Source organism: Miniopterus natalensis, chromosome 1, assembly GCF_054644295.1.
Source record: "Miniopterus natalensis isolate mMinNat1 chromosome 1, mMinNat1.hap1, whole genome shotgun sequence".
Lineage (NCBI taxonomy): Eukaryota > Metazoa > Chordata > Mammalia > Chiroptera > Miniopteridae > Miniopterus > Miniopterus natalensis.
In genome coordinates, this window is record NC_142081.1 from 174,743,181 (window position 1) to 174,754,976 (window position 11,796).

Here is an 11,796-nt window from a genome sequence, read left to right on the forward strand (position 1 = left end):
TGTTCAGGGAAATCATGAGATAGTTTCTCCTACCTTTTGCTCCAGTGTCCAGTCAGTCCTAAGGGAGATGGTCTGTGGACAGCCCACTTCTAAACAACAGATTTTAATTTCAAGGAAAATAACAAAGCAAAAGTAACCTAAATACAGATTTTTTTAAAAACCTTGAAACTCTCTTTTATATCTCAAAACTAAGTGGGGATATTTTTGCCATGACATAAACTTAACTTCAATAAGCTAAAAACTGAACCCCAACAAGCATAAATAAACCACATTATTTTATTGAAAATGAAAAATATACAGAAACATTAATTTAAATTTTGTAAACTTTTAAAAATGAATAGTTTTTATAAACATTTGAAAAATAGAAAACTTCATAACCACAGAGTTTACTCAAAACATTTGAGAACATTTCACATATATTCATATAAATTACTTTTCCACAGTTTGGTTGGAATGTGAAGATTGCAGTTAGTTCAGTTTTATTCATTTTATTAAGAAAAAGAAGACATTTCTGTTGGAATCACTTTATATTGGTTTGTGTTGAGATAGTATAATGATGGAATTTGTTTTCACTTGGATTACTTAAAATGAGCTACTGTGACACACACTGAGAAAAGATGAAGAACGTATGAAAACTGGCAATGAATGGTTCTTGCCAATCTAGTTATAAGACTACAAGAATTAAGAGGTTCAGAGAGAACTAAATTTTACCAAATGCCTCATCTATCAGGCATGATGTAGCGTGCTTTCCATGTATTTGATTTAGTACTTTTAAAATAAAGGTGTTAATTTTGTGCTGCTAAAGCTGAAGGGTTATATGAACATTCTGCAATGTGAACTAAAAATGAAATCATTAACCATTGACCTAAGAAGAAAATTACAAGTCAAAAAAAATGAAACAAAACTATTATGTTTCTGGAGTTAGGAAAAGCTTTTGGTTTGGCTGTATGAGGACAACTTTGTAATCCTTAGTGATACATGTGCAGATATCCACATAATAAGCCTTCAGATATCATCTGTGTAAGATAAAGAAAGTACATATATTAAAATATATACATCTGTGAAAGTACCAGTTACGACTAACATGGTTAGTCTGAAAATAGGGATCCAGCATTTTATTCCTCCTTGGACAATATATTCTTTTTAATTAATTAATTATTTAAATCCTCACCCAAGGATATTTTTTCCATTGCTTTTGAGACAGAGTGGAAGGAAGATATATAGAGAGAGGGAGAAAGAAGCATGGATGTGAGAGAGACACATGGATTGGTTGCCTCTGGGGATCAAACCTGCAACGGAGGTACGTGCCCTTGGCTGGAATCGAACCCAGGACCTTTCAGTCTGCAGGCAGGTGCTTTAACCACTGAGCCAAACCAGCTAGGGCAAAAATATATTCTCATTTGGAAAAAATTATTCTGAGTTTGAGGTTTGCAATAACATTTTGGTTTTTCAATGCATACACTCACCAGGAATTTTTAAGAGTATTTAAAATATTTTACTGCTTCTCAACATATTTCAACTTGTTAAATTTTTCTGTCCTTCTCCTGGGCATATGTGTCAACACCAGTCTATTTTCCAACCCAGGGTACACATGGTTCCTGTGTTCCAAGAGCCTTCAACCTGAACACCATACACCAAGGGCAAAGTTTTCTAACAGGTGACATTTAAGAAATATCTGACTCTAAAATTTACAGCTTCAGGTTGGATTCCATTAATTTCCTCACCAAGAAAGTGTCCTGGAGAAACCAATAAAGTTTTCAATAGAAAAAGGAAAACCTTTAAAAGAATTTCTACATTTTTCAAACACTACCTTTTCCTACAAGTTTGTGTTCATAGCTTATATATCTGATATACAATTAAAGTGAAACAGCAGTCAACAGAGTAAACACATATTTGACCTGAGGTAGCAACCCATGTACCTTCCATGGATTATCAATTTAAAAAAATTTAAAATACACCGACTCGCACTCAACGCTGAACTGTGCGGAAGAGACAATAACAGCACTTCGGGGCTTGGCAATCATCTCAGGTCATCACCGTGACATCAGTCCTAGTTCAGCAGGACTGGGGGAATGCTAACGGCAGTTTAATAGAATTCTGAATAACAGAATTTACTATTATTACCTAGGGTAGAGCTGAGCTAGATTACAAACAAACAAAACTGCAGAATTTGATGACAGAACAGAAAAATCCAGTTAACCAGAGGGTTTTTGTTTTTTGAATGTCAAGCTTTTTTTGGTTAGGAGTTTTGTTCTGTTTTGTTTTGAGGGAAATAAGTTTAGAAGACAGCTAACTTCTCCTTTTCCTTTAAGTCAATGAGGGATCAGAAATCTGTCCATAAACAGTAAAGACCACCAAAAGTGTTATTCCCTCCATGCACTTGGACACAGGACCATTTTATGTAAATTTCAATACACAAAATGTAGTCCCTGAGGTCTTAATAGCTTGTTTTCTAGGAAGTTAACTCCTTTCTTATTATTCTAAAACACTTATCAATTAAATGTACAGAAAATGTGGTCAGGGTGAAATTCAACAGAAAAAGACAATCTACCACTTATTGTGGCAGGATATATATATTTTCTGAAAGGTTTGAGCTAATTATAATTTCCTTAATAGACCTGAAAGTGCCAAATTTCAAGAGAATGATTATGATAACTCATTTAGGTTTTTCAGAAAGGTTTTTCTAGTTGTTTCCAAACAGTCTGTGGAAAACTCATCCTTTGGGAGTTAAACACTTGAGAAAAACAGAGATTTACAATATAATCCTAAAATAATGTAGCAATTACTTTACAAAAGTCTCCACGTCAGTAAGAAAAATAACCTTTGGAATAATAGTAAAATAAAGGAACAAAATGAATACAAGGAATTCCAAAATTGAATTCACCTGGACTTCTCCAGAAACTCAATTTTGTCTTATGTTGTTCAGGTTTGAGTTAAAAGAACTTATGAATACAATAATTTGTGTTTGTTTCAGTAAAGAGAAAAAAAATTGCTTCATTTACTTAAGGTATAAAATATTTCCCTCCTCCATTCTCCCCTCCCCATTTTTTTTTTTAAATCCTCACCTGAGGATTTTTTTCCATTGCTTTTCAGAGAGTGGGAGGGGGAGAGAGAGAGAGAGAGAGAGAGAAACATTGATGTGAGAGGGACACATCAATTGGTAGCCTCCAGCATGCACCCTGACCAGGGCTGGGGATTGAGCCTGCAACCAAGGTGCATGCCCTTGTCAGGAATCGAACCCGAGACCCTCCAGTCCATGAGCTGATGCTCTAACCACTGAGACAAACAGGTTAGGGCCACTCTCCCCTTTTTAATTGGTAATAAACTTCTATGATATGTCAATCAATTACAATTACAATTCATAAACTCTTCAGAGACCAATAGTCTTGGCATTCTAACACACAAAGAGATTTCCAGAGCAGACCTATTTTTCTCTTTAACACTCTACCCTTCAGCTATCTGTTTAGATAAATGAAGTTGTGGAGGGGAGGAAAAGCATCAGTGACCTCACTTCTCAATTTCAATAATTTGAAACTATGACTCATCAGAGAATGATTGATACTCTGCTTACAGCACACAGTTAAGTTTATCTGTGAATTACTATGAGACTGAGAAGAGCAGCCGATGAAATGAAGAGCCACCTGGCAGGGTCAAATATCGTGTGGCCAGAAGGAAGAGATTACTCTGACTTCTTTTATACTTGGGACTATTTCAAGTTTGCAGAAATCAGAAACAGCAGAAGTCTTCTTGGAGGATGATAAAAATCTTGATTTTCAAATGTGATGGCCAAAAATGAAGGCATTTTTTATTTGGCCTCACATCTAAATTATTAGTTAGAACTTTTAAAATGTCGGCTTTCCTAATAGTTCTTCCAAGAATCAGGTATCCCTTCTCCTCACCAAGTGTCTCTTATTGGTTCAAGTTCAGGGTTTGTAGAGGCTTTGATCACTCACGAGTCCTGCTAAACAGGGTGATGTCATCCTCGTATCCCAAGGTCGAACATTCTATATTGTCTAGTAAGACATACTTGTCATCACTGCCATTCAGAGAGGCGACTCCTTTCTGAGTCGTGGACGTCAGGTCACTCCAGGTAATGTCAGTGTTTTTGAAAGCATGTAGAAGGAAGATGCCACTGACAATGGTGAAGAACCCACTCAGGGTCCCGATGACATCTCCAGCTTTCATGCCGTACCATTCTTGGAATAAGATGGCAGAGCAAGTCACGACCATGGACGTGAAGAACACATAGTAAATGGGAGTGACAAGAGATGTATTAAAGGTGTCCAGTGCCTTATTGAGATAGTTAATCTGTGTCGTCACTGAAAGGACAAGTACAGCCAGCAAAACAAAGACCAGGGGGTTCTTGTAAACTGGCTTCCATTCCAAGAGTTCCTTAATGGCAATTCCCAGGCCCTTCACAGAAGAAACTGAAAACGCTCCGATCAACGAACAGATAGCGATGTAGACCAATATGTTGGTCTGCCCTTTCTTGGGAGCCACAATTAAAATCAGCACCAAGGCAATCGTGGTAATGATCACGGCAAAGGTTATGAATCCTGTTAGGAAGAGAAAAGAATTAGACTTCAGAAAATGCTCAGAGGCTCATGTCTTGGTGAAGTCTTATTAGTTATGAGTTTAGGAGCACAGGTGTTTCAGAAAGGGAAGTGAGATGAAGTGAAAACAACAACACTTGACTGCATAGCTCTCGATATTTTACAATGGGACCTTCCCAAACGTGTCATTTGAATCTCACAGAGACTACTATGAGGCATGGCAGATACTGTCTGATTGACTTTTTTATTTTCAGAGAGTGGCCAAATTTGGGTTAGAACATAAGTCTTTCGCCTCTCCTCTCCTCATGTCTTCCTTTCACTGGGTAGGGGGAAGCGTGGACTCAAAAGTAAGTTGTGTCACCTTTTCAGAAGACTTGTAATACTCAGTGAATCCTAACTGTCTCACAACCCATGACTTGGCTTGTAGGAAGCCTATTACGATACTATTACAAATTCATTTGATGAAGAGAGAAAGTGGAGCAGAATTTGTGGAAAGTGGAGTAAGTGTTGCTTTTGGTAGAATCACAGACCTGGGTCTCGCAATTTCATTTCCATGTCATGCAAAGAAGCGACTTCCTCTTCTTGTGGAGCATGGATAACCATCACAGTTGACCCCAATATACTTAATATGCAGCCTATTTTCCCATGAATGTTCAAGTGCTCATTTAAAAAATAGGAAGACAATATTGCGCTGTTGGGAGAAGAAAAATAAATCACTCTTGTTCAATTCCCGTTTGATTCCATAGTAGCTCAGAAGTCACACTGTGGCACCTGCCACTCTGTATCCCAGTCAACTGATCTGAACGTGCTACGTGATATTGAAAACCCTGACTAATTTTAAAACTCAGGAATGATGGTCCATCAAATCTGCTTAACTGCTTTATATCTAAAGGGTTAAGATAGACATTCTATACCCCTCTCAACTTCCCATGACCTTTTAAAGAGGGTCCACTCAATCCATTTTCAATTTTCCCATCTTTTACATCTTACTGGCATGACACATTTAGAATACGCATGCTCATGAAAACTTCAAGGAAAGATATATGCTGAAAGGAGAATTACTCTGCTCAGGGCTGATATTTAGCTAGTATACATAAGTACAACCATATGGGTTGTCAAAGTATTGAAATATTTTCTTACCAGCTGCTACTGCCCCGATACTTTCACCTATCCAATGCTCCCAGCACTTTGGTTGCCATAGCCTCAGGTAGCTCCAGGTTGGCACCACCATGGACACCAGACGGTGCATCCTGCTGCTTCACCAGCAGGCGTGCTGTGGCTCCTACACACTAGCCTCCTTCCCTTGATGCCCCGGCATTCCCACAGGCTAGCACCAGTACCCATTTGCACCCAAGACTGGTCAGTTACCAGGTGCTTTCCAAGAGTCGCATCGTGTGGCCACTTGTGAGGACTGCAGCCTCAGCCAAAACACCGCTGCTACTAATAGATGCCATTCATTGTGCAGACAGTGTTTTAGTGTTTCAAGTGTTTGGCTCACTGAATTCTCAAAACAATCCTACAAAGAAGGTGAAAAGAAGTGGGTAGGCCCAGTCATCATCTTTCTATCAGAAGTGGATAGTGAATGGAGATAAAAGGAAAAGACAGACAAAATCGTTGCTTAGCTACAAAATAAGAGTTCATGGGCTCATTGGCCACCTTTATTTGGGATCATAATAAAGACCAACTCAGAAATATCAGATCCACATTCTATGAATTGGAAATTATTCCTGTTCCCAGTACTAAAAGAAACGAAGAGACCTCCAAACAGAAGTGCCCAGCAGACGATGCAAAACTTTCAGCAAGAGTTGAAATTTAACCCAGACACCATCCTTTTTAAAACCCCTCTAACAGCAATGGCCATTAACCACTATGACAACAGGGAATATTGAAAGGGCTGTGGCAATTTGTTCAGGTGACAGAGAAAAAAAATCTGCTAGGCTTTGTTGAATCGGCACAAATATAACACACAGTTACTTTAGGTTAGCAGGAAACCAGGTTCACTCTCTTACAGGTTTTCTAAACAATAAGGCAACCTATTTTCTACTTCTCCTAAAATTTATTGTATAGTCATCTCAAATTATTTCTGTGATTTTTAAATTTTGTTTTGAGATATGCTTAGCAATATATTTCCTGTAGAGTTAAGTTCATCATGGTTTTAAAATCCCTACAGAATTCAAGCTCTTTATTGCTCACGTACCTGATGAGAACACTGAGCGCTCCCAGGGGTGTGACCAACGTGGCAGGTGCAAAAGCATACGCTGCAAAGTTCACAGCCTCTCCTGCTCCCACTGGAAAGCAAGCAGTGGTATTAATATAAAAGATGGACTCGTTAGTCAGAAAACACAAATGACAGATGCAAAGCAGCAGACTGTGATTCCAAAGACACTGATAATTTAAGCAAAAAAGGAATAATTAACTTTTTTTAGGGAGGGAGGGAGAGATGCAGATTAACCATAATCAGGGATGCAGATAAACCATAATTACTTGGTGACACAAGCTCAACTAACACAAAAAGTGGTGATGGATACACATTTTAAATGATTTTCAATAAAGAGTTTAGCTATTTCAGTACCAGAAACATATATGGTCACTCTGATGAAATCTAGTAGAAGTAGCTTTGAAGTAAGCACAGAATTTGTCTGTTTGCTTGAGAATACCTATTACAGTGGTGCCTTGGTTTTCAAAAGTGATCTCCGGGAGCCCATTCAAGCTCTGAAACGTTCGAAAACTGAGGGATCAACAGCCGACAGCTAGGCCTCAGGATCCTGCACTCAGCAGAAGCCGTGTGGCGTGTTCGACTTTCCAGGCGTGTTCGAAAACCGAAGCATTTCCTCCCGGGTTTACGGTATTTATAAACTGAAATGTTTGCCAGCGGAGACGTTGGAAAACCGAGGTACCACTGCATTATGCAAATTAATAATAAAACAGCTTGTAAAACTGGAATGCCTTGTAGAGACCTACTGCGTAGACAGGGGACAGCCAGACGTGTCCGCCACAGGCCCATGTAGGCAGGCATCTCTGAATTGCAGATGACCTACAAGCATGCAACACTGTCTCCGTAGCTCAGGGAGACCCATGCAGCTTGCTGAAGTCATAACCATGTGCTCCAGCAATGCCTGTCTCAGCTGAGGAACTCTAAACTTCTGTGAGCTACTGTGATGCAAACAGCTTCTAGAGAGAGCAAATTCCTCTAAGAGCTGGGCCCTGGTATTGGGGCCAAATTGTTCTCATAGGTCACAACTGAACAGTTGCCCATGGAATGTAGTATTTCACACTGGCAAACTACGCCAAACAAGCTTATTGTAGAGAAAGCTCTGGAACAGATAAGGCACCAGACCAGCACGCTTTTTCTTTTCCCCTCTGGCTGCTATGCCCCAGCCCCATGCCCCCAGCCAAAGGTACCGGACTACTTAGCTTTAGGGAGACGTCGTAAGACAAGGAGAAACAATTAGGAGACTGCTCTCATAAGAGCGATGGCAGTTTTCTCAGGATATTAAGCTTTCTTGAATATTTTGTATTTTTATTTTTATAGAGGACTTCCCAGGAAAAGAAAGGGCTGTACAAATGTGAATTATTTTTATTCATCATCTTTTTAGATTCCACCGTTTGTTAAAGAAAAGCATGCCAATTCTTCCTGATAACAGTATCTCACAAACACTGGAGTGGTGTGGGTAATAAATGGAGGTTTTCAGCTGCTGGCTGCAGATGACTGGCAAGTGGTGTGAAACTGCGACGTATGAGGCCCCACCTTTGGAAGGTCTGGGTTTGGGCTTTAAGAAATTCACAGGAGTTAGGAGGCAGGTGGAACTCTGCAGAGGGGCCTGAGGGAGACAAGTGCCTTCTATTTGGACATCACCTAGCATTTAGAAAGGGCTTTCCCTCCTACAGAGTCCCACTTAATGCTCAGAGCAGGCCCAGGAGGAAGGGGAGTGCTGACCACCTTCATCTTCTCTCTGTGTCAGCGACTTTCCACCTTTTCCACCTCGCGGCACACATAAGCTAATTACTGAAATGCTGTGGCACACACACACAAAATATTATATTTTTTGCCGCTCTGACAGAAAAAATAGGTATGATTTTGACCCATTCACACCCGATGGCTGCTGTTGTGTTGACTGTTGTCATTTTTTGACAATCTAAGGGAAAAGAGGCCAGCGCCCTGCCTAAAGAGTCAGGTACTGGGTGTTTTAAGCATTCTTGGGGCGCACCGGGGGAAAATCGCTGCTCTGTTTGCTCAGGGCTGAGCAGCCAGAGGGGACTTGGATATTTCCATGTTTGGGAGAATGCACTAATTTTCTAAGGAGAAAACATGCAGCTAGAATAGTCTCAGATTTGAAATCAGAGCTGGGGAAGGGGGATGTGAAGCGTTTCCTTCCATTGTTATGGAGAACAGAATGAGAAGGAGAAGTTTGTGATAAAATATAATATTTCAAATGTTGGCTTTTCCCTTTGCAGTCCAAGGCAGTATTGAGAACATTGTGGTGGGGAAGGGGGGTAAAGATTAATTCGAAATACGTATGACTTATTTTATATGTAAGACAATATGTTATATCTGAAAAAGAGCTCCTAGACTTGAATGCCATCCTTACCAGGAAGCTAAATTAATCAGTTTTGAACAATTCCATGCAACTTACTTATCCTTTTACAAGCAAAGGACTTCTAAGGACTTACTTGAGAGTAATCCTGCCCACCACAGCCATTCCTTTAGGTAAGAATGTCCACCTTGACCTAGGAAAAGAATAAAAATTAAAATTAAGCTTTAAAGTAAAGGAAGAAGGTTTGGAGAACGGACTTCTAGGTACTGAAATATGGTTGGAAAAGGCAAGGATTGAGGCCACGTCAGTACAGTCAGTCTTTCAGCTCATGTACTTGGCCATTTCCAAAGATCTTCTAACACTTTCTATTATATTATATTAGTTGTTTAGTTAAAAGTGTTTCCAGATAGGATTTTTTTTTTTTTGTCAACCCAGATAATCTCTTTCTTTATATAGAATAGTTTCTTCCTTTATCTTTATGCCTAGAAAGACCTTCTTTTATTTATTTATTTTTTAAAATTTTTTATTTTAAATTTAACTCTAAACTATGTAGAATTTATTTTGATGAATGGTATAGGGTAGAACTTTTATATTTTTCTCCTCTAATTTTTGCCAATTTTTTCAATACTTTTGAATGAATAATACATCCTTTCTCCAGTGGATTGAAATGGCACTTTAAAAACTCACACATTAAATTGTTGTATGTACTTGGTTCCCCGTATAAGTTTTTAATTATCTTTTATTATTTTGTCTTTTAAAATTAAGATAGCATTATATCATGTTTTATTTTCTGATGGTGCAAATCTCCCCTCAATAGTACGCTCTATAAACTTTTTTGCACAATTTGCAGTCATTTATTTTTTCATATGAACCTTAGAATGATATTTAGCTCTGTTATAATATTCTTGACAAGAATGAATGAATATGAAATTCATGGTTGATGAAGTAGATTCAGGCAGAACTATTCAGCCTGTGAAATGTCAGTATTAACAGCAAACTAACTGTATTGCTATCCATTTGATTTAACAAATATTTACTAGGTGGAAAACACTATGCTAGGGTGAATCTACTATCAATAAATAAGTGAACCCACTGATAACAATAAATAGTAAGTGTCCAATGACAAGTTATTCTAGGTACAATGAAGGAAAGAGTTAGTGCAGTGACACAGAATAGCAGAGCATGCTGGTGGGGTACACCTGCCCAGAGAGAATGGTGAAGGAAGCCCTTCTGGTGATGATACTTAAGCTGAGACCTCAAGGATGAGTCAGTCAAAAGAAGGGCAAGGAGAGAAGAGTTCCGGGCCAAGGGGAAGGGCCTGGAGGTGGGGAAGAACTTAGCATGTTCCAGGAACCAGAGAAAAGTACGTGCCTGGGAGTGTAGCAGAAGATGAAGCTGGGAGGTGGCCAGGACCAATTCATGCAGGAGGTCAGAGTCTGTGGGAAGATATTAGATTGTATCCTGAGCTCTGCAAAGAAAGCCACTGATGTGTTTCAAGCAGGAGCATATATGATCTGACTTTGATGCCTGAGACTGCAGAATAAAGCTATGAAAAGAAGAACCCATGCTACACTCTAAACCTCCTGAAGCAAGATTTTAGACTTTCCCTAAAGGAGACACACAGCTGGCTCAGTCCTGGAAACTGCTGGGCAAAGAAGCTACAATAAACAGACAGCAGATTCTGACTTACAGTAGGATTGTTTCTGCAGTTAGAAACGTTAATTCATTAGTTGCATCCGTTTCTTACCAGCTCTAGTAACGCCCTTGTTGGCCAGTTGCAGGAGGCCCTTCTTTTTCAATATGAAGCTGGAGCCAATAAAAATACTGGAACTTACTGCCAGGACCAGGCCCACATAAAGACTGTATTTGTTTTCTACATTTGCAGAAATGCTCAAGTTGGTTAGGCTGGGATTCAGGTCCCTGTGGAGGACAGGAGAAGCCAGCAGCTGTGACACATTCGTGATCTCACACCAAGCCTGGGAGGAGTTCGGACAGACCAAAGACAGCACGTAACCTGGAAGAGAAGGAAAGAAGGAAACGTCAGCAAACAAAAGGGAGAGGCACTCATGTTTGCTCCCCTTCTGCAGGAAAGAGTAACTTGAGTGGACGGCACTAAAACTCCGTTTTTTGCTGCATGAAGGGAAGTGCCCAGCAGGTAGTCCTCAGGCCTGTGCACATGTTCAGTTTGGCTCACACAGGTTCTTAACTTTTAAAAAAAACTTGTTTTAGTTGTCATCATTTAAATATGAGAGATTGTGCACCAAAGTCTGGATTCCTCCTATAAATTGGAAAATCTTGGCAATACTTGGTTCTTTGCTCTAGAAAAACAGGAACCTGCTCCAGCAGCAGGTAGCTGTTGAGACCTAGCTTGCGCTCAGATTCATCACGGTCCCTGCGCATCCACGGCACTCCTTCATGTTTTCAGCCCGTCCCCTGGAAAGCAGTATCTGCGACACCTGAATGCGGGGAAGGGGCACAGCAACCCCACTGGCCCAGAAATCACCACGATACAGGAAATTTATCTAATGCATTTGGTGGGGTATGAATTGTGCACTTCAGAAAATGTGTTTGAAAGCGGGTTTCACTTCCCTGGATAGAATGATTTTTCAGGTCTACTAACCCACCTTCTCCTAAATAAGACAGAATCGAAGAGAAAAATGAATTAACCATCAGTAGGCTTTTTTCAAGAACACGATGCAGCTAAGCAT

General features: G+C 39.7%; 1 protein-coding gene across 1 annotated transcript; it reads right to left on the reverse strand.

Moving 5' to 3' along the window:
- Nucleotides 1-1,311: 1,311 nt before the first annotated feature.
- NIPAL1 (NIPA like domain containing 1) lies at nucleotides 1,312-11,488 on the reverse strand. Its single transcript, XM_016207708.2, has 6 exons — nucleotides 11,350-11,488; nucleotides 10,836-11,102; nucleotides 9,225-9,281; nucleotides 6,751-6,841; nucleotides 5,084-5,244; nucleotides 1,312-4,556 (listed from the first exon to the last, which is right to left on the reverse strand). The coding sequence occupies exons 1-6, from the start codon at nucleotides 11,486-11,488 to the stop codon at nucleotides 3,946-3,948; spliced, it is 1,326 nt and encodes a 441-aa protein (XP_016063194.1). The 3' UTR covers nucleotides 1,312-3,945.
- Nucleotides 11,489-11,796: the final 308 nt, after the last annotated feature.